At 45.5% G+C, this 23,208-nt stretch overlaps 2 protein-coding genes and 1 long non-coding RNA gene across 3 annotated transcripts in view; 1 reads left to right on the forward strand and 2 right to left on the reverse strand.

Annotated features, from left to right (window-relative positions):
• The first annotated feature begins 1,180 nt into the window (after positions 1–1,180).
• On the forward strand, positions 1,181–12,148 carry LOC143477774 (uncharacterized). Its single transcript, XR_013121631.1, has 3 exons — positions 1,181–1,306; positions 8,762–8,830; positions 10,891–12,148. It is a non-coding gene; the product is annotated as an uncharacterized LOC143477774 (long non-coding RNA).
• Positions 11,608–16,899, reverse strand: dlc (deltaC). Its single transcript, XM_076976521.1, has 9 exons — positions 16,654–16,899; positions 16,340–16,576; positions 16,166–16,226; positions 15,821–16,057; positions 14,966–15,327; positions 14,639–14,855; positions 13,288–13,993; positions 13,081–13,195; positions 11,608–12,974 (listed from the first exon to the last, which is right to left on the reverse strand). Exons 1-9 carry the CDS (start codon positions 16,702–16,704, stop codon positions 12,969–12,971), a joined length of 1,992 nt encoding a protein of 663 aa, XP_076832636.1. The 5' UTR covers positions 16,705–16,899; the 3' UTR covers positions 11,608–12,968.
• A 5,041-nt stretch (positions 16,900–21,940) lies between these two features.
• The window catches only part of timm50 (translocase of inner mitochondrial membrane 50 homolog (S. cerevisiae)), a 25,545-nt gene continuing 24,277 nt past the window's right edge, over positions 21,941–23,208 (reverse strand). Inside the window, exons 9-11 of the mRNA XM_076976800.1 lie at positions 23,055–23,208; positions 22,846–22,952; positions 21,941–22,743 (exon numbers count right to left, since the gene is read on the reverse strand). The exon at positions 23,055–23,208 is cut by the window's right edge and continues 3 nt beyond it. Of these exons, the coding sequence (XP_076832915.1) occupies positions 22,645–22,743; positions 22,846–22,952; positions 23,055–23,208 (360 nt within the window). The 3' untranslated portion in view covers positions 21,941–22,644. The remainder of the gene's footprint in view (positions 22,744–22,845; positions 22,953–23,054) is intronic.

Consider the following 23,208-nt stretch of genomic DNA (forward strand, 5'->3'; position numbering starts at 1 on the left):
CAGCACTGTGGAGATGGAGGGAGGTCTTGTGAAGTCAGACCTCCTCTACTGCAGAGGCGTTGACCTGTGCTTTTCCTGTTATTAAGCCCCATTCACAGTCCTCTACACATCAAATCTATCGAGAGAAGAGAGCAAAAGTGAGTGAGATTTTACTGCTTGTCATGCCAAAGATGGTGACGATAGCATAAGCCCTACCTTTAACTGGAAGAGACAAGATCACAGAGTAGGCACAACTAAGCCAAATAAAGACATAATTGTTTCCTGTTAATATCCAAAGATTAGGAAACAGCTCAATTTGTTCTTACTCACTCACAAAAGCAATGCAACTTCTATTATTCAACCACCCCCTCCCCACACACACACACACACACACACACATACACACTCATACACACACTCATACACACACACACACTCATACACACACTCATACACACACTCATACACACACTCATACACACACACACACACTCATACACACACACACACACACACACACATTCAAACAGGAGTCTTCTGCATTATTGGCAAAAGTCAGGAGGCTTCTCTAAACAAACTACATACTGCAGCGCAGGTCAGAAGAAACCTTCCCACACAGGAGATGCACAGCTGGGACTTGGCTTACATTTCACAGTGAACTCTAGATGTGATTCATGAATGGTTCTGAGCTTGAATATTGTGAAAATGTGGCTTTTTGAGCCTCCCTACAACTGTTTTTCAAAGTTGTAATTTGTCTTCAAGATTTGAATCCTTTTTCACATTGGCAAATTTATACATCGTCAAACTCTCACTTGTGAGAAGTTGCTTAACAATTATATTGACAGTATAAATTTAAAATGGTAAATTTTTGTTTACTCTGCATCTGGTGTATTAAATTACGTTTAATTTAATGACATTGAAAAAGCTTAAAAGTTTGCTGCAGCGTTTCATGCTCCCAGTATTTCGTAGATTCTAGCAAAAATAGCTTTCATAGCATTTAACTATTAAATATCGCATCTAGTTAGCAATGATAACTAGCGATGATAACTGTTGCGTACACGTAGTTTTAACTTATTCAAGTGTTTTGCCGCGTGTGTATAAAACAATTTTCGGTGCGAGCGGAAATAATTTAATCGTAACAGGAACGCAGATAATTTAAAATCTACACATCATCATGTAAATGGATATCTCTTTAAAACGAGCCTCGTTATGCCGTCGTGTGATTATGATTCTACAGTTTGAAGGTCAAAGTCATTAGGCGACGTGTCAGCACATTTAGTGCTGTATTTATGTGCAGCTGATTGTGCAAATGCCCGTACGTACAAGCGTAAGTTCTCGTCCCGTACGTGTATACTGACGTGTGTGTGTGTGTTTAGTGAGTGTGTATTTGCTATACATGCGCGTGTTTCACTCATTTGTCCCTAAACGGCTCCTCCTGGTGTAAATTCTCTAATCTCAGAATACGTGAACTGGGAGCACTATGCTGACATTGGATTATCCAGCAAAAATACTGAGGCTCAAACAACCTCCACAACATAATATGTTAATTCTAACCAAGTTTTTGACATTAGACCCTGAATTTGTTAATACCACACTATTTAAAAGAGAAAGTTTGACCTATTTCACGTCACCAACATTTTAAATCCTGTGAACAAAAGCATTTTGTGTCTTTTTAGACGCTCGTTTGTGCACCACGCGGTTGGCGGGTTTCAGTGTTGAGGTTGTCTGTGGAGAGCGCAGGGAGCTGGTAGGCCTACCCGGTGTGTCGTGGCTCATGGCGACGGCTTTTGTTTTTCAACCCTGGCAGCTTTCATTTGAGGGGCTTTACCACCTTCTACGGCCGGATATCCTCTGGAGGACTTACGTTTCCGTATTGAAGATTAGCTTCTCGTGGGGCTGAAACCCGCCGGCCAGGGAACATGCTCAGATATCTCTAGATTGGCGCATTCACTTCACTGTTCCCATGACACTCTTTTCCGTTTTATAAATCTTTTCATGTAAGCACTAAAACTCTGGCAATATATATATACACAAAGCATGCAGATGTAGTTTCACAGCTAGGGGCAGATCATGGTGCATGGTGCTCTCACTTCAAATGAGTCATAATTAAATGTTAATTCATATTAAACTTTATTCCACAATAAAGCAATCTCAGATAAGACATCCATACAAACCTATAGCTTTTAGCAGAGAGGACGTACACAAATCTTACCAGTAGTTCTGAAAGCTATTCCCAAGTAGCCCAAAGTGAAGTTTATAATCAAGACAAGCGTGTCTGTGCATATATCTACTAACTAATCTGAGTGTGTTTCACTGTCCAATGCTGTGTGAAAGTGACTACAAACAGAACATTTGAATGAATTCCAGAAACATTTTATCCAAGAACAAACTCAACAGGAAAACCTTATAAGTCCCTCTGCTTTGGACTTCCTTTATCCTTCTATATTGTGTATCTTGAGCAGCAAAAGGGTTTGACACAACACTGCCACCATTGGTAAAGAGATACATGTGTCATTTCAGTTAGAAAACAGGAATAATTGATAGCAAGCTTTGTAATCATGACATTTAAAAAAAACGTACTTTTTTTTTACACATTGTCCAATACATCAATCAGGTCAGTCTTCCTTAATGAATGCTCGCCCTTTGAGGCGTGCGCCCTTCTCTCTGCAAAAGTGACGCGCTAGCCTAGGAAATAAGGAGAAATGCTTTGATCTCCAGACGTGAATGAGAGGTGTTGTCCTCCCTTCCTCATTGCTTCTGATTGGCTGTTCCCCAAGGTTCCTTCCAGTGCCTTCATCAGCCTCAGTCTCTCGCTGGGCTCACGTGAGTGTTTCTCTGGCTCGTGCACACTCTCGCAGGGCTCACAAGAGTGTTTCCCTAGCTCGTGCACTCTCTCGCAGGGCTCACGTTAGTGTTTCCCTAACTCGTGCACTCTCTCGCAGGGCTCACGTGAGTGCTTCCCTGGCTCGTGCACACTCTCGCAGGGCTCACGAGAGTGTTTCCCTGGCTCGTGCACTCTCTCGCAGGGCTCACGTGAGTTTTACCCTGGCTCTTGCACTCTCTCGCAGGGCTCACGTGAGTGTTTCCCTGGCTCGTGTACTCTCTCGCAGGGCTCACGTGAGTTTTACCCTGGCTCTTGCACTCTCTCGCAGGGCTCACATGAGTGTTTCCCTGGCTCGTGCCCTCTCTCGCAGGGCTCACGTGAGTGCTGATAGCTGACACACTTGTATACAGTCCTCTGCCACTCAGCACTCTATGCTGTCTTGCTGCAGCAATATGCATAATACACGTTTAGTGAAATTATAATGCTTATTCATGTGAAGCAGTTTAAATTCCTGGGTAATTTTATCATGTGCAGATTTTCCTCAAATATTTTTATTGAAAGTCATTTGGGGTTCTTTTTATTTATTTGGTTGATTCAGATGCATGAGGGATCATTTGTATACAGTAATAATAAGGGAGAGGAACACAGTCCAATTCCTCTTTTTTGTGCCATGAAGCAGACGGTTTAAAGATGTGGTTCCTCCAGAGTACCACTTATGCAAACATTCTTGAAAATGATCGGAAGAGTCAGATATTTCTGTCTTAGTTTCTGTTTACAAAAATAGGGTTTTGTAATGGGGAAAACACTATAAATCATGTTCTTTTCCTGCTATGTCAAAAATGAAAAAGAAGAATCTGCTAAAATCCAGAAGGCAGTTAAAACATTTTAAGAAATTTTGTATGTTATATGCCCTGATAAAACTGAGATGGGAGGTATTGCTCACACCAGCCATCCTAGCAGATGATATATTCAGCCTCTGTGGTTTGATGTGACATTTACTGCGAAAAGGCCCATCTTGCCTATATTAAAACAAAATACTGCGGATCAGTGTAAATCTGGACTTCTTCAAGAAAACTGCATCACACTGCTGAGAAAAGTGGTGGTGGCCAGCAGACTGCAGAGGGTGGCCAGGCCCTTTGAAGTGTAGGCACACTTTCCTCACACCTCCTCCTGAGGTGTGAGCAGGAGGAAGACGAAGAGTACGGATACTGCGGGAAACAGTCGTAGTCCGTTAGCCCCTCACACTTCGTCTGGGCTTTCATGTTCGTGGGAAACTACTTTTCTTTTTCTTTATTTCGCACTCTTCTCACCCAAACCCAGCAGTGCCGGTGCGTCCCCTCAGCCTCTCTTACTGTAACCACCTCGGGTCATGTTTCGTGTCCTCTCTTGGTCTGTCTGAGAGCAGCTAAGTTCCTGCCAGAGTCATGTGGAAATGATCAGACATGTTTGTTACCAAACATTTTAAGCATTTTCATATGTTTTGATTGTATCAGTCAAATGGATCTCTGGGCTTGCTCATGTAAGTTAAGTCCAGGTAATCTGTTTTTATATCTCAAACGCTCTGGAAGAATGCAAACCCAGTGGGCCTGGTAGTGCTTGGTCATGTAGTGTCTAAAGTCAGAGCACACATAGTGAGGTGACTCTCAGCTCCTGTCCCACTCACTGCTACACCCAGCTCACATCAAATTTACAGGGTTACCAACCATAATTTGTGATTTGTGAACATAATTTCTTTGCTTTACATTTTTATTTTACATGTAGCTATTTTACTGTATATCTTTATACTATGTATATATATATATATATATATATATAGTATAAACAGAATACAGCAAGGGTGTATATATATATATATATATATATATATATATATATATATATATATATATATATATATATATACATTCAGAATCTATACTGAAAATAATTTATACTCAAGCACTGAAAGCAACTTTTTGCACCCAGATGTGTTGGAGCTGGGTACATGAAGATGAGCTGGTTTGATTTCTGTAGATTTCTGTAAGCATTTCAGGCGCTGGGCTCAACGTGAGTCCTTAATACGGTTCTCCCCTGGGAAAAACACCCTACTCTCTTCAGCAGATCCTTATCGTGTGCCTCTCAGAGCAAGAGCAGAACGTGCTTCCTTCCTGTCGCCCATTTCCCACACTGCCGTTGTGCGGTGGACGGGACAGTGGAACTGAAGCGGACAGTCCTGCCCCTGTCTGGAGTCAGGTGGCCCAGTCAGCAGTGTCCCGTCAAGAGGGTCAGGTAGTGGCCTCCATTGACTCATGGGGTTTACGACAGGAAATGTGATGGTCATGAAAGTGAAACCAAAGAAAAAAAAAATTCCACTCCTCCGTGAATCAGAAACAGCTGTTTTGAGGCCATATATTGGAATCCATGAGCAGCGTCCTGTTTAGGCTAACATTGTGTTGTGTTTCCACTTTAGCATGTGGCATTTAGTTCAAACACACATTGTGTTGGTGTCCAAAACCATGTCCTTCAAAGGCAGTGAAGACCCACAGCAAATATAACTGTATCACCATTCAAACCCTTTTTGATTACATCCAGGGCTGTGGAGGAACAACCTACCCAGTCCGGTTTAACATCTTGCCTTTCAGAACTGATTGAGTGCTGCTCCTTTCAATCACAGATAGAAACTTCCCAGGAACTTGATTCACTGATCTTTTAAATTCCCTTTTATTTTCCTCCATAGGATCCACTTTGACATAGTCTAGTTCCCCCAACACAGCTCCTGTAATGGCGTGTGGTTCTCTGCTTCCGCCATCCTTTCCACCCCCACTTGGGAACGAGCAGCTCTTTGAATCTCTCCTGGTGAAGAGAGGAGGGGGACAGGTGTTGGGTCAGGTCTGCTAGACTCATCTGTGTTAATGCCCTCAGTCACGCCGACTCCCCGGCCTCTGTTTCCCACGCTGGCAGGGGTCAAAAGGGGAGCGGCCTGCCGGATGTTGGACTCCCACAAGCCCCTCGCTACACTGGGGACCCTCAGGTAACCTCCAAAACACTGTCGTCACCCTACACTTGTGCAACGACTGCCTTCGTCAGACATACGAAGTCTTGTTCCTCGCTTTCATGCACGCAGGCACATCAAGAAGCCTTTAAAGTTTCAGAATATTGGAGCCATAAAATTGATCCGCCTCGGATTTTCTCTTCAGGGTAATCTAAAGAACCTTACATCGCAAAACAAGATGCAAGAGTCAAGATGCACGAGTCAAGACTGAAGGGACTCTTCACACAATTTTCGACCAAACGCTATATCACAGTGGGACTCCTGCAGCCGGGTGTGGAGAGAGCTGAAGGCGACTCGTAACTCTTCAGTCTAAGAACATCTCATAGAGCTCCAACATCTCCAACATGGAGCTCACAATTAAGAACTCCTTACACTGGTTGATTTACAACCGCTGGCGAAGGCTCCGGTCGCAATCAGAGCCAGCGGAACCAGGGACCGTGAGCAGGGGTTGTGTTTGGCTCTCAGGGCATGAGTTCCTCTGTTATTGTTAGGCTCAGTGTGATTGAGAAGTACAGTGCTATTGTTTTCTTAGTACTGGAGGGTGGAAAGCCAAAGGTGGTTCCATCTGTTCTCTGCACAATGAAGAAAAATTCCTTATTTTTATAAGCCAAGCAGAACATTCACGCAAAAAATGACGAAACGTTCAATTTTCCCTGGTGTGCTTGTTAAATGTTCAGACAGGTGCAGACATGCTGCATATGTTCGCTGTCGTAGTCTAACAGATACATACTAATGGATCCACCTTCATGTCAAACACAGTATGCTGAATAAACTTGTATTAGGTTGCTTAAGCACAAGAGTGAATCCTCAAGCAATCCTACAGCCACAAAGCAATTCTAGGCCCTCAGTACACGTGATATTTTCTGTCAAGCTTTGAGTGTTTCTTTGGAAACGATGCTACGACGTCCACAGCTTGGAATGTTTCATTTTTGCTTAGGTTTCATGTGAGACCAAACAATCTCAAAATGTCACATACGTCAGCTGTATGTGGGAACGGTGATCGGGACTCTAATTACAGCAAGAAGAGGCATGGGGAGGTGGTTTGTTTTCATTTGAAACGGGTTCTGTTGACTCTGGGCCTCACATGGTTTTCTACATGTTTTGCTACCATTAAGACTGCAGTAGGCTTCAACCTCCCCCCCTGCCTGTAACGCCCCCCCACCCTTCCCAACGAAAGCCTCTTTCCTGTCTCCACATCCCATCCATAAGACTCCTCTGTCAGTTGGGTCTATATTTGCCTTGGTCACTTCCTATTTGTTCTGACCTTTGACCCCAGGGCAACAGCAGCTGAGCAATGTGGGGGGGCAGATCCTGATCGCTGAAGTGACCCGTTCTCCATACCGCCCAGGTTTTACTGTCGTCCGGTGCTTCCCTAACGCTCTTTCAGTCAGAGACACACCGGAGACTGGAAGAAACCGTACTCTTGTGGTGAGAAAACAAACAAACAAGCAAACAAAAGCCCCTTCTGTCCCCTGCGCGCTGGTGGTGCCACAGTAAAGTACGGTCTGGTCGGTCTGCGGGGCAGTCTGAGTTTCCCCGCGTGCTGTGTGGAATGTGCTGTCCCGTGTTGTCGCGGTGTCGGTGCGCGTATGCGTGTGTTGGGATGAGTGCGGTCAGGAAGGTGCTTCGCTTCCTCTTCTCTAAAATGAAGAATGGGGACTGCGGAGTGATAAGTGTGCCAGAAAAGGTTCACTTCCCTTCCCATATTGGAGCACATAAATACTCGAGAACAGGACGTCAACAGGAAAGGATCTGTGGGCAAGCTCCAGTCCTAGATAGCCACCTCTCTAACGTACCCTTCAGATCTTGCTTTCCTACAAACGTCTGCGTGTTCCCCCCCAAAACGTGTAGAACTTCCATCCATTCACGATCTCCTGCTCGTGCATGGCGTGCACTTCGGACTTGATTTTCCCAGAGGACTTCAAACGGAGTGCACGGGTGCATGCGTGTGTGACGTGGGTAGAGAGCAACACCTAAATATCAGGGTGTGTAGCTGATAGCCATCAGAACCAGGCACAGAGAAGCTCTCTACATGATCCCGCTTGCCTGCTGGATATGGTGCGTGTGTTTGTATATGTGACCGCTGGTGTTGTGGTTCATGTGTAGCGCCGTTGCTAACATCCAGTGGTGAAAAGCAGGTCGCAGGCTGTTTAACTTCCTCCATATGCTTTTGTTTCTTTGGAGTAATGAATTGCAGTAAATTATTATTCATTCCTGGACTTTTCCAGCCATTGATCTTCATTAGAGTTACTGCTCAGTGAGTCAGAAGAAAGGCTTGTATTCAGCAGTACTATCATATAGGGAAAACAGTGACGGTTTTCAAGCCTACAGAAGAACAATACATGTCACTCACCTGCAACATGTGCACAGTGGGTGGGGTCATAATAAATATGACAGAATTGTGGGCCCCCCACCCACAAATACACAGAGACACTGTGCAATTTACAGATGGAACTATAGCCCACATCCAGAAGCATTGAGTTAATACAGACTACATGTGATGCCCCCCCCCCCCCCCCTTCTCCCACTCACCGGGGTGCTTTAATCATAGTGAAAAACATTTCTTACTGTTTTGGAGGTCAATGTTTGTACAGTGAGGAAACTTACTGTAAAAAATTTAAGCAACTGAGTATTGTATCATTAGGAATGGACATATATGCGTGAGAAAGCATATAAACCAGTCAAAGAAATCTAGTCAGAGAAGTAGATTGGGAAAATGTGTTATATAATTGCTGCATGAATTAAACATATGCTTTGTATACACAGTAGTTTTACTGCACCTATGGAATTAGCCATAATAAAGACAAAACAAGCCAGCGTGAAGTGGTATGATTGGCTTCTGGGGGGCCGTGCCGTGAGACCTGGGGAAGGGGAGCTGTGTAAAAACACATGGATGATTTCCTCTCGCTTTCCCTGACGTTACACAGGACTGAAGCCAGACAGGATCTGAGCAGAGAGGAAGAGCGTGGAGAGCAGCCATGATGAAGTGAAGACAGGTGGGCCTTTTATCTGCAAACACCGCTCCCTTCCCCTCACCCGCTCGGCGTTTCTCCCTCGCTCTAGCCCAAATGCATTTCTTGAACAAATTTCTTGGGTTTGTTTCCTGGTGCTGCGCGGACTTGGCTAGATGTTTGTTGTTGATTTGGCATGTCGATGAGCGTTCCTTCAGGACAGTCGCACACACCAGAAGACAACCGGGTGTATTCGACCTTCGATTCATGGAGAGATTCATGAAGAAAAATCTCCCAAGGGTGTCCATCCACGTAATGAAGGAAAGGAACCCATTAACTGATACTCATATGATAATCCATTAGTTATCTACATAGATATGATCAATCAGTTTCATTTTTCATTTCGTTTTTGTTCTTAAAGAAATGTTACACGTGTGTGTTTGAGAAATTCAAATAGTAATCGGCTACTGCTGAATTCTGACAATTTGATAACAAATCTATTTGATAAATGCTTTGGTTCTGACACTAAACCTATAAAGCACCTATTCTGATGTGTACCACAGACCCTCTCCACTTCCTTGACCATGAGAGCACTCAGCCACAGTGCTGACTGGACAAGGGTCAGACCTTGGGCTTTGTTTGCTGTGGCGTGAGCCCCCGCCCCACCTCCCACACGAAGGGCCTGCCTGGGCCAAAGCCCCCCCCCCCCCCCCCCCCCAGCCTAACAGGACGCCCACGATGCCCCCTGTTCCAGTTGTGTAGCCCGTCCGCACCCTGTTCTATGTACACAACTGCATCCTGTTTTTTTGGCCCAGCAAGAAAAGCTGATCTGGACAGCCACCAGGTCAAGCCCCGTCAAGCTCCGCCTGAACTTTCCCTGCTGCTGAACATTAGCGGTGCTCTAAGGTCTGGTGTCCAGAGCTCTAAGTGTCCAGTTAACTTGAGGCCAGAAGCTGATAAACTGAAGCTAGGAAGTAGGCGGTCTGTGTGAGAGCAGGTGTAAGGTAGCGCAGTAGCTGTAGGCAGGTGTACGTTAGATCACCCTGCATCTTGCAGCTGAAGACCACCCCCCTATAATGTGTCAGTGTGTTCCCGTGTAAACACCAGAGGTAAAAGATTAAACATGCAACACTTCCAATAAATCTTTAATGTGTAGGTGCAATGTTTGTTACTTTCTGCGCTATAGGGTGTTGTTTATAGTTCTGATTGGGCAGGGAATAGACAAAGTGAATATTTTGCTTTTTATTGCACAGGGAGCAAACCATTTGCCGTGACCCACATAGAAGAACGTTGGGTCTAGAACAGTGTAAAACCATCACGCAGAAATGAAAGTAAGAGTTTGGCGTCAAACAGGAAAGACCAGAAGAGTCTTATCTCAAAATAATCTATTCGTTGTTTGTATTCTGTGTCCATGGCAAGTTCAGGCTGTGAACCTCCTCAACACACACACACACACACAGCGAAAGAAGCAGTGCTCAAACTGTAATCCTGACCTCCAAACTGCTGATTTTATTATGCGGCCACTCCTCGTCCATAGTACAACCTACATTAGCGTGACTGACAAGCTAAGCAGCAGGTGCCTGCTTATCTGAACCCTGAAGTTTGCCACCAAAAGTGTTGCTCATATAGGGCACCTGCCCAGAAGAGCAGTGATTGAATGAGAGAGTGGGGGAGGGAGAGGGAGAATTGAGAGAGAGAGAGAGAGAGAGGGAGAGAGAATACGAAATAAAGAAAAAAGCACAGGTTTATGTAATAGAAGGCAAGAAATAGATCTTGTAACCATGAGTTTCCACACAGCACTGGAGTAAAGGTAATTACTGTTCAGATCTGTGACTGTGATTTCATACCATCCTACTACATGGAATCATCACGTAACATATTCTGCAGGGCTGATGACCACACACAGATAATTCATACTGTTTTTGATTATTTCTCTGCTTTTGGAGGGAGCTGGGATGATTGTTTGTGTGAAGGCATTGTAGAGGCTCGTCAGAGGTGACAGGTGTCTGACTGACTGGGCTTGCAAACATCTATGCTTCCAGAGAAAGCCCATGCAGGAGGTCTCCCTTTCCCCATTCAAGACCAAGTTCCTGTTCTTTCTGCAGGAGGAGGAGGAGGAGGGGGTGGCAGACGAAGACCAGAGGCCTGTGAGTGGCAGGTGACCTCACACTGAAGGCCATTAGACTGTCCAGGAGATGCACCTTTGGTCTCTGCCCCACACATCCAACAGTGAAGGTCACAACAAATCCTCCCTAGTCAGCATACCAGAGACCCACACGTTCACCACCAAACTCCCCAACATTTGCAAGCTGGATGCTCTGCCCAAGGGATTAGCGTGTGGAGACACGTTTTATGAGATGACATCTTGGAGCGGGTCTTGAAGCAAGGTCACGTGCTAGTTCAGCTTGAAGCCCTGCGGAATGTCTCCTGCAGGAGGATTGTCAGCCTTTAATTCCGAGACACATCTCTTACCTCACACCTCCTACACAATAGTGTGCTTAGTCATCAGCTGTGAATGAACTTTACAAACTTTACAATGTTCGTGGAGTCAAATGAGACCTTGGTTTTGTAAACAATAACCATCCAGTGTAAGAGCTGTTTAAAAGCTGATTATTTCACAATCGTGATTCTGAACTATTCCTGACCTGCACATTTCTACTTACAAGCAGCTCAAGAGTTTTTAAGGAGGTCTTTAGTAAACAGCATCCTGTGTGTTCATGTTAAAGTGCTTCAGCGGGAGGACAGAGCCTTGTGCAAGAACAATGTGGAGACACTCAGAGCGTCCTACAAAAGCATGCAAATATGAGAAACATGACGCAAAGTTACACATTTTGATTTATTCTACGAAAAATATATATTTTAGACTTTTATGATAGGCACAAAACATTGACGTATATACAATTCTCTTTATATAAATACAAATTATTTACAATCAAATTAAATAGGAATATTTCAAGGTTTTGTACAACATTGCATTGTTAAATTAATGTTGATATTAATATATCACAAATGATCTATTTGGTTTAAAGTGAAAAAAATATCATGAAAACTCTGTAGTGGAGTCATTTACTCCATTAAGTTGAGATCTTTTTTGAAAAGACCCCATACATAGGTTTAGCAAACCAGGAACCCATCATTGGTGAGGCTGTCAACAAATGCTTCTTTCATGTTATGGGAATGTCAGAAAAAGCTGATTGGATGTTGACGGTGTCAGAACGAATGCTGTACACAACAATACCCATTACGTCCTGCTGTACAAAACAATCTGTACCCAGACTATTGCTTTGAGAGCAACTGCTGTATGGCATGCAGAAAATAAGACTTCAAGCAGGTTCTATAAAGATATTTTACAGGTTCTATAAAGCTATTGAAAACTAAAACATTTAGTGTTTCTAAAAGAGTACCTTTTTCATTAAGCCACGGTACATATAAAAATCAGGCACTTGGATTGGATTGAGTTCGCTTTCGATGTTTTCTCTGATAGTCGAGCCATGTTACGGATCAGGTATTGCGTTGCGAATACTGGTTACACGCGAGTTCGGTTCACATTTCCCATGACCACTGCCCACATCTCCTGCAGCGGAGATCAGCCAGTCGATCACCTTGATTGCTTGTCATCAGATCCTTCTTAGCTGCATTCACAGAGCGTTCCAAACTGTCCAACGTGTATTCCACCTTTGGCAGAGCCGTCTCAGCGGAGAGGCTCTGGCTTTGATTGACAGGACGCAAGGCCTTGTGGGACATATGGCCAGCCCTCCGAGACTGAAATGCACCATCTTCCATGTTATAAGGCATCTGGAGAGGAAAAGTTCTTCCTTTTTGCAATAAAGGAACCTTGGATTCCACAGAATTTATGTTCCTTTCGTTAAAAAATATAAAAAACATATATATGTATTTTGTATTTGAAGTAAAAAATAATATATAGAAAAAAGAAAGAAAAAGAAATATTAGTGCAAATAATGCTGATGGCTCTACCCGCTCTTCCAGCCAATCAGATTCTCTTGCTTTGTCTTCTCAACAGTATCGTCCCCATCAAGAAGTTCTTTAATTTTAAGCAGCATGAATAAATATTAAATATGTCGATATAATATTCTCTCTTCACATCTTCCTATTGTCGCTTAAAAACATGTAAACATTGTCAGGCAAAGCCCGTTTGTGAGGTTCTCCAGGTGAGATGATCCTATTAAACCTGGTGACAGAGATGAGAATGTAAACTGTTAGCTTTGTTCTTTAAGAAAAATGAAGAAGATAAATGGCATTAGTTTCGAGAGATCACTGGAGTGAATCATGATTACCTCAGTAGCAAAAACACACTGTTCCATTTGTTCTGGAATGATGTATACAGGATGATATAACCCATCTTTAGAAAAGCTCACAGGGGAAACCAATATACTGGACTCAGACTTTATCCTGGAAAGAAATTTAAAAACAAAAAAGAAACAGGTTGGACACCTCCCCAAAGAGATAGTTAGCCAAGCAGAGAGACAACAGAAGACACTCACAGGTCCAGCTTGTCTTTAGTGTGTTTCTCATCATTGGCTAGATTGTAGTCCACCATCTTCTGCTTGTTATTGGCTTTGTCTCCATCCACGACGCTGGAGGACAGCTCTGCATCTTTGTTGGTCACCTTGTAGGGGACGCCGGGGACGAGGAAGGCCTCCTTCTCCCTGAAGCCAGCCAGGCCGGCGGCGGAGATCATGGAGGCGCGGTTGTTCACCATGTCCAGGTCGTTGCGCACGGAGATGGCCGCCGCTTTAGTGCCACATCCCATCTGCCTCAGCAGGATGATGGCGGCACACAGCACCAGCACCAGGGTGATCAGGCCCAGGGTGAAGGATATGGCCAGAGCCACTGGGAAGTCGGGGACCGTGAGCGTGGAGGGTGTCTGGGTGGGTGGCTGGCTGTACTCACAACGTGAGCCCATGAACCCCGGCGGGCACTGGCACACGGGCCCGCTGAAGTGGGTGAAGCAGGTTCCTCCGTTCTTGCAGGGCAGGACGCTGCAGGCGTCGGCACGCGTGCTGCAGTCCTTGCCCTTGAAGCCCAGTGTGCACTTACAGCTGTAGCCGTTGACGCCGTCCACACAGGTGCCGGCATTTTGGCAGGAGGTGGGGGTGCAGTCGTTGATGTTGATCTCACAGCGCGGGCCTGCAAAACCGGCCTGGCACCGACACTGCAGGCTGTGCCCCAAGTCGAGGCAATAGCCACCTTTAAGGGAGAAACAAAATGGCTGAAACTCTGCTGCTCCGCCCTGATGACATTCTGAGGTCTCTACCAGGTACCACTATACACTGTAAAGGTCTTACACACACAGGCTCAGAATGTGGGCTCCTCCACGCAAAATATGTGGGCAAATGGGAACCTGCTGCAGGCAAAGATCGCATGGCTTAGTCAAAGTTATTTAAAGGACTTCAACAGTGGGATGATAAAACTTCCACATGCGAATGCGAAATCCAGGCTAAGTAATTAGAACCCTTGGGAAGGCAGCGTGGCGTTTCTACACAATAAAATGTGCGAGGACTGCTCTATCTTGGCCGCCATATCAGCGTGAGCACTCTGGCGTCTCCCCCTGCCTCTCCTATCCAGACCGGCCAGCATTCCTTCCACGGTTGACGGGGACGTGCTGTGTGGATGCATCTCAAAACAAAAAAAGCTGAGGGGGCGCGTTGCGTGGCGGACCTCGGAGGGCCAGACGGGGGCTGACGCTGCAGCTGAAGATGGAGACAGCCAGAGAACGCCAGCGGCCCGGCCGCCTGAGTCTGGATGATAAGAAGTTTCGCGCAAACCCAGTTTTTTTTTTTAAACAGTTGTTGTTGTTTTTTTTCTGAGTGGCTAAAGGTTGCAAACGCTTACCGTTGGCACAGGGACTGCTGGTGCATCGATCGATCTTCTTCTCGCAGTTGGAGCCCATGTAGCCGCGGGGGCAGCGGCATGAGTAGCCTCCCGCCATTTTGGGCACGCACGTGCCGCCGTTGAAGCAGGGCCCGTCCGCGCAGGTCATGGCGCTGATCTCGCAGTTCTTCCCGTAGAAGCCCTGCGGGCACGTGCACGTGTAGTCGTTCGCCAGATCCTGCACGGAAGGGGAGAGATCCGTGAGTCCGACTGGCGAACCGAGAGACACGTGGGAGAGAGACACGTGAGTGTCGGGACACGTGGGTACGGGTGCGCTGCGCCACTTACATTGCAACTGCCCCCGTTCCTGCACGGGTTGCTGTCGCATTCGTTGGTCTCGATCTCGCACCTGGTGCCGCTGAAGCCGGGCCTGCACGTGCACGTGAAGCTGCCCTGGCCCGTGTTTGTGCACGTGGCGTTGTTCAAGCACGGCCTGTGGTTGGTGCAGTAGTTCAGGTCCTGGTCACAGAACAGGCCACCCCAGCCCTCCTTACAGTTGCACTGCCACGGCTGGCTGCACGTGCCATGCACGCAGTCCGGGTGATGCTCACACATGTTGCACAGCGGCCCCTGCCACCCACTACGGCACTTACACTTGCCCGGGGTCTCACAATAACCGTGTTCCTGGCTGCAGCCAGACGAGCAGATGGCTGTTAGGAAAGACAGGGAGAGAAAGGGGCAAATTAGAGTGAGGCTGCCCCCGTCCCCGGCACTAAACAACCCCCCCTTCCCCCCTCCTCCAAACCCCTCGCGAGGCTCAGACACATCAAGTATTTGTTAAGTACTAAACCAAGCAGCTGGGAGCCACACAAAAGAAACACATGCCGTCTTTTTTACGCAAGGCTGAGCACGTTAGGTTCCAGCGCGTGCGCCTGTTAAACCATGCTCCTTGCTCGTATTGTTAGGGCGAACAAAAGGAGCGGGGCCGGTCCTGATTCGGTCTGACTTACACCGATCTACTGACCACAGGAGGCCGTTGAACTTGTTGAATTGACCGTTCGCACAATTCTTACAACCACGCGATACTTTCCCCATTTTCTCTGAAACACGCAACATCAAAGCTATTTGCACGCGCGCTGTGTGTGTGTGTGTGCACACACACATAAACGAACATTTGAATATTCTTGACGGAATTATACTCACGCTTTGAGCAGTATTCGCCTTTCCATCCTTCCACACAGATCCTTTTCCCGGAGGAGTCGCACGTGTAGTGTCCGAACGTGTCGTCCCGCGGGCGGCAGTAGTCGGAACAGTTGTCCCCGTAGTAGAACTGATCACAGACGACGTGGTAGGAATATCGCAGGTCCGTTTGGGTCGAATCTTCCCCAGATGAGCGGGTCCTCTTGGTCGCCTGGCGGCTGATCAGATTATTTTGATTATCTGGAAGAGGAAAAGGTGATGAGTTCGTTTCACTGCCTTTTCGGGTGGCTCCGAGAGACAGACAGACAGACAGACAGGCAGAAAGAAAGAAAGAAAAAGAAGACTAACCTGTTGATTGATGGGAAGAGGACTCCGTATTCCACGCCTCTATGATCAAGGAGAATGTTCCCTGTGAGGGGCCACGATGGTGTGAACAGGTTTACAACAAAATCACAACCAAACACCTCCAGCTTCAGAATCTCTGTACTGGGTCACGACACCGGTCCACACGAACATACTCACAGGCCATTTAAAGGGGAAGGGGATGCGAATAGGTGCGCTGTTGGAGATGGAGCCCGGTTCGGTGCTGATGGTGTCGGTCAGGCCCGTCCCGTAGGTGCACGGCGGCTCCGGTGAAATCACGTCCTGCGAGTGTTTGAGGCAAACGCGGAAAAAGACCCGACAGTCCCGGGACGCGCAGACGCTCCGTGTGCTGGTGAAAGAGTGAACCTTCAGCTCAAACACGCCAGACGACTGGACCTGGGGAACAAGACCGGTGCTGTAAATGACAGAATGACTTGGATTTAACTCACATCGCATTCATGAGCTTTACTCACCAGTTGGAGTGATATTAAAAATAAGATGCACGCTGATAATGTATAAGCCATTTTGCGATAACTTCTCCGCCTGTAGTGTCGCCGGTATCCGGTGCAAAACTTCTTATTTCCAAATAAAAGTTAAAAACAAAAATATAAGTCGAAAAAAAGTAACTTAGTAGGGAGAGACCCTCTAACTCTGGACCACTACGGGAGCTCACATTTACCTCCGACTAACCAGTAGTTCCGCAGTGTCTGTACTTTGAACCTGTGCGTTTTGACTTTATTACGGGACAGGACCGGTTTTAAATGGACCGAGGAGGGCGGGACCTGCTACGCAAATGCGCGTGTTGCCCAGTCACGTTTACAGCGCCAATGACAGCAGACGCGCTCGGCGGTGTAACTGCGGTGGAGGGAAACCCTCCTGTAATAAATAAATAAAATATATATATATGTATATATCAACTATTTAGTGGTTTTGGCGACGCCTATATATGTTAAATAAATTTTTAAAGAAACACTTTTGAACAGACGACTACGCTGATGGCGGAAATATAGTGCACACTTTTAATCTAGTTTGAAAATTGTTATTTATTTATTTACTTATTTAAAGTGTGTTATGAAAGTTTATATCCTCTACGTCGCGTGCCAGACCTTAAGGATGCTTTTGGTTTTTACTCGGGGGAGGACGGACAGTGATTGCTCAGATGAGAGAAGGTGACTCGCACTCCCTTTTTAATTCAGACCTAAAATGCATAATTGTTCTGACGCGTGCGAGTCGTTAAACCGACAAGCGTCGACAAGCGTCTTTTATTGTGCCCCCCCCCCCCCCCCAAGATCCGGAGTGTCTTTTGTTATCCCGGGTTGCTGCGCTGGGCCTTGGGGGAAGGGGGTGACTACATGGAGCATGTGAGATTATAGATAATTGCGTTGGTGGAGTGTGTGTGTGTGTGTGTGTGTGTGTGTGTGTGTGTGTGTGTGTGTGTGTGTGTGTGTGTGTGTAGCCACCACAGCTGTATGATAATCTACAGCACCTGGCTTCGACTCACCTCCTTGTCTAGGTGGTTGCACGCGCCACCTCTTCACAAGTGCTCTGTATATACCGCATAATCTCAATTAGTCTAAACAACCATGAACACGTTTCTCGAAAAAAAATACTTATTAGTGAATGTGTGTTCGTTGAAATAATTTACACCCCCACCGATGCCTCAAAGGCACATGTACCAATAAACATAATATATTAGTATCAATTATAAATGCTCAAAATCCAATTTCTACAAAGGGCGCACTAAACCGATATATAAACGATATAAAAAACCATCTGTGTATATAACGTGCAGGGCGCCGTCTTCTAACGGACCGCTCATAAGTGTGTGTCTGCCGTATGCTGCGTTCGGTAACACTAGCGTTGCAACAGCCTCTCGGTTACTATTACAGTTTCATACAAATAAGAAAAGAAGTCTTTTTGTCTGAAAAACAAAGGTGAAAAGCCGTTAGGAATAGAAAAACGCAATGTCTGTACAATTGTACATTTCTTTTGAAAAGCTGCCATTGATTATTAATTATTTTTGTCATTTACAAGAAAGACTGCTGTCCTTGCAGGGAAACGCCAATGAGATGTGTATAACATAAGCAAATCTTATTAAAAGTCTAAAAAAGAACGGTATAGGCCCTATACAATAGACAACAATATGCTATACAAACCAGCACAATAGTGAAAACGCACTATGAAATAAGTTCAGGAACGGTTGAAACAATATATATTTGTGTTAAAGAAAACATTGTGTTATTCTATGTGAAGAGACTCGAGAGCTCGAAGTGTGCGCAATATTACAAACGCAATGCACATATAGAGTTGTGTTTGTGTGTGGGGACATTTTGTTAAAGAATACGTAGGCCTATTTAATCTAGATTTTTTTAAATGTAAATTTAACATTTGAAAAGGTAAATTAGTTATTTCACAGTAACAGTAGCGTCTGCCGATAACCTGCTTGCGGGATCCACAAGCGGATTCAGCTTTACAAACTGTTGCGCATCTACACCGATTGTTATTGTAATGAGGCCAGCGCGTGCCTCCGCGTGCCCCGACATTAACCCGGCACGCTTCGCCTGCTATACGTCACGGGGGTGTTAAGGGGTAGTGTGGGGGGTAAATATAGTGTGCTTTAATTGTTTGCGTTAACCAACAAAAAAAACCAAGGAAAACGTGTAATCCTTCTTACAAACAACGAAAAGGATGCTAGCAACGCAAACTGCTGTGGAATACATCAGCCAAGCAGGCTTTATAGACCAAAGTGGGTAACGGCGGAGGAAAAGCATACTTAAAGAAATCGATAGCCATCTGGTAGAATCCGCCATGCACACGTTGCATTGATAATGTTTGCAGACTCAGACAAAGACTACGATCAATAAAGGCAAGCGTAACGATGTTAAGAAAAGAAATAAACCATTTTCGTTAACTTTAACCCTTGCATTTTTAGAGGGTACAATTTGGTGTACTCAACATAAAAAAAAAACTCTACGGTCATTATCCAAGTGGTCTCGGTGTTTGCGCATCAAAGTCGGTGATCACCCACGTGTCCAGTTCTAAGGGTGTGGGACCCGTCACTGCTCGCAGAGGTGGAGTGTGTCTGCCGTGGTGTGAGGATTACAGGAGGGGGGGGCGGAAAGAGTCGCAGCCACTTTTGGAAAGGTGTGACCCAGTGGCAGAAGGCTCAGTGCGCTCATAAATGTGAATTTGGGCGCTATGCCAAAGTGTTCTACGCGACACCAGATGCTCGAAAGAAACTGGTTCCCATAGTTTCCTCCACGTGCTTGGTGATCTTAAGTGTTAGTTAACACGTGTCGTTTGTTCGCACCTTAGGGCAGCAATTTGGTGTTTATTGTCACGTCGCCTTTTGCAGGATTAGTAATTCAGTTTGAAAAGTAAACCTAGGCTATATAATTGTAGGCTACCAGGAAAGATGATCTACTGTCAAAATAAGGAAACTTTCGATCTGCCGGGGGAAAGGTAAGCATAATAGTACGTGTCGAAATGATTTCCTCCATGTTAAAAGTTTTGTTTCACATTTAAAGCATGTGTGCACGTGCGCAGGTCCCGTCGCAGCGCGTTCGCTCGCGCGACCTCGAGAGGCCACGGTGGCACGTGCCCGTCTGTCAAACGCGCAAGTGTCAAACAAAAAGCAAAAGCAAAAGCTTCACACATAATATTACGTGTCGGTTTATTAAATCAGTCCAATGTTCACTAGATACTGATGCACGTATATGATAAAAACAAAAATAAAGCTGTAGTGAAGACATTAAGCGAAGGCCGTGAGATTAAATTATCAACTCCGCTGCGATGGTTAAAGAAGATACAAAACAACTAAGTAAAACTTGTGAATAAAGACTTGAGACCATAGTTTTATTGAGAGACAATACAACCGTATGTTTGGTGTTTGGCTATCAAGTGCCGTGGGCTAGTGACCGTCAGTTAATGCGCATAAATTTCCATTTCTGGTTTGTTTGGTCTTGCCAGGTTAATCAGGAATGAGGGTTTTTCACTTTTTTTTGGTCCTGACGACTTTACCTCGGAAATCCCACGCAAAGAATTTTCTCACATTCTCGTCCCGTTGTCATTTGCGGCTCAGTGAACCAGTACGTGAGGTGTTTTCTAAGACGTTCCCCAGTAAGAGGAGCCATTGAGTCCAGCGGTGACAGTCACGTGATACTGGGCCTTGTGCTTCCAATGCAAACCACGCTTGCCAAAAGATGGTCTACCCTCAAACTGTTTTTCTAATAACATTTTAGGGCATATATACAAGTGCATGTCCTGTATGCCCCTCCCAAGAAGGTATACAATTAACCTTGTCCTGTGGAAGTTTGAAGTTGTTTCCAGTGGTTTCTACTTCCACACAGGTAACTACCAAAACAACAAAATAACCAACCACTACGGTTTGGGTTTTGTGAGAAAAGCAAACGCCTTCATTCTCAGGCACTTTGCACCCTCTGCTCTGTGAGCTAGTCTTCATACAGACAGTAAATGTGGCGAGATTACAGCTCGACACTGGATTCCTAGTCACTGAAAACCAAGCTGCAAATACAGACGTCTCCAACTACGATCACTGTAGGCCAGGTGTTTGCCCCTCGCAGCCTGCAGCTCTCTGGGAAATGACCAGGAAAGTGTAAAGCTGTTTATGAAACACTCATTGATCATAAAGTTACTTAAAACATTCAGTGCTTTTAGTATTAATTACCTGACTCAAAAGAAAAACAACATTTATTTTTTCTATTTACATATTGCACTGTGTGCACTTTTAATGAGTAGCTTACAATCTCGTTATGTAATGTATACTGTATGCTATGTATAATGACAAAGGCTTTCTATTCCTTATATATATAGATAATGTCTGTAAGGTCAGTGGTTGAGCTTCAGTTTCTACGTTCTCCCCACTATTCTACAGTATATTGTCCGTCTTTTTAAGCTTGTGGAACAAAGAACGTTTAGGTAAGTGTAATCACCGGGTAAGTGGTTGTATACGTGTAATACAGCAAGGGGATTCATACGTTTTAATTTCATATCCAAGTAAAATTACATGGCATTTACAAAAACAAAAAAATCTGTCATGCCTGTAGAGACCTCGGTTGCAAATGCACAAAGATTTTAAAAGGCAAACCCCATACACCTCCCAGAGGAGCAGTCAAGGAGAACAGCATCACTATTTTAGTGGAAATAAAGAAATGAAGCTTCCCTTTGTAGGACAGAGAAGACAGGACTTATGGAGTGGTTCATGTTATTTAAACACTTCTTAATTTCTTCTTGCATGTGGCTTGACTGCAAAAATGTCAAAAATGCTAGTGACAAAATTTGACACAATGGAAAACCTACAGCCTTGTTCTCCGAGGAGTTGCCCAATGTGCAGCCTGCACCCTTCGTTTAACGGTTGAGTGACCATGTCAAATCTCAGCGTGAAACAAGTTACACAAGTGTTTCAAGTGAGAAGTGTTTGAAGGGAGCTCTACCCACCCTAATAAACCCCCTTACTGAGAGAGAGAAGCACATGTAACCGAGGAAATATTATCTTTGCTGACATCCATCAGGATTACTTGAAAGTCCAGTTAATCCCTGCACAGGAGTAAAGGTGAATACTTACTCAATCTTTTATATTCTTAATCAATATCAAAATATCAAAATATGGATAAACTATTATGTGCCACTATGTATACACTATCTGGAAAAAAATTGGTTTGTTCCTGTAGGTTCCTTATTTAGATCCTTCCCATGAAATGGGGAGGGGGGACTCATACATATAGTAGAATCACACAACTCAGAATCATACATATTTTGTTTATTTAAGGTAATTTAACTACTTCACATCAACTGCATCACACAGACCCTTTAACAAGTACATGTGCAGAAAACACAGGGCGTTCCTGTCATAAAACGACCCCGTCATTCTCATAATTTGATTCGACTGCTCTTGCTACGGACTGCAGACTAGCGTTCTGTAGCGCAGACGCAGTCTCTCCTGCAGCTGCGCAGACGCCCATTCACACTCTATGTACAGCACTAAACAGCCGCCACTGCCATCGTGTCAGGAGTTTGGAGGAGGACGAGCGTGATCTTCGTCTCAGCCGAGTGTGTGTCCAAGACCAGGCTGATCCTTCTGAGTAACGACGGGGATAGGGAGGGGACCAAAATAAATCCGAGCATGTTCCTACGTTTTTCAGACATCGGCGATGAACAAAACAAACATGACCAGATGAGTCCAGGACAAGTCCTTCTCCAGCAGGCCCTGAACATCTTTTTGGACCAGGGTTCCTTCCCCACTCCCCATAAACACCGTAGTGGCTCTTTAGTGGAATGAGCTGCACATATTTCTTGTGTTTTGTTTTAGTCACCCCACCCCCACCTCCTCTCTCCGTCCGTCATCTCCCAACCCGTGCACCTGGTCTAGCAAGCACGGCTGTGTCCTATTGGCCAGTCACTGCTCACGGTGGACTGTGATTGGTGGCCCCGAGTGAGAGCGGTCCTCACTGCTGCTTGCGTGACCAGAAGCGGCCGGCGATGGATCCTAAAGACAAGCCCTGCGTCTGGTGTTGGGACCGCTCGGCTAGCCGCTGCTCCTCCTCCTGCTCACACACGCACACATTCGAAAAAACAACACAAAGTTGACAAAAAACCCGACGCACAAATCGCACAAAGAACATGAAGGCAACCCTGCGGCCGGGTACCAGAGCGAGCTGGCTTTGTCTCTTCTTGAAGGCTTCGATGGGGTCGTCCTCGTGGGCGTAGTTCTCCAGCACGGTGCGAACGTCCTCCACGCCGCTCACCGCGATCGCTGTCACGGGACACAGACCAAAAAGCGATGAGGCATTAAACGAAAAGGTGTCGAGGTGGCGGAGAGGAGACGCACGCGGCCGCGAGAAACGCCAGCTCTTACTCTTCAGGAAGGCGGCCAGGTCGTAGAGCGCGCGGTCCTCCGAGTTGCCGTCCCACTTGCGCAGGGCCATGCCGTTGAAGGGCTGGAGGCTGAAGGCTTCTCGTTTGCAGTCCACTACAATCACTTTAGATGTGTCTCTGTTAAGACAAGACAC

The sequence above is a fragment of the Brachyhypopomus gauderio genome, chromosome 16 (genome assembly GCF_052324685.1).
Source record: "Brachyhypopomus gauderio isolate BG-103 chromosome 16, BGAUD_0.2, whole genome shotgun sequence".
NCBI classification, from domain to species: domain Eukaryota; kingdom Metazoa; phylum Chordata; class Actinopteri; order Gymnotiformes; family Hypopomidae; genus Brachyhypopomus; species Brachyhypopomus gauderio.

Bases quoted from the DNA above. Each gene is read 5' to 3' on its own strand.
- dlc (XM_076976521.1), bottom strand. From the start codon at position 16,704: ATGGCTTATACATTATCAGCGTGCATCTTATTTTTAATATCACTCCAA. The intron at 16,227-16,339 runs GTGAGTATGTTC...GGCCCCTCACAG, and splicing joins CCTTCCCCTTTAAATGGCCT to GGAACATTCTCCTTGATCAT. The intron at 14,856-14,965 runs GTAAGTGGCGCA...CCTTCCGTGCAG, and splicing joins GGAACGGGGGCAGTTGCAAT to GATCTGGCGAACGACTACAC.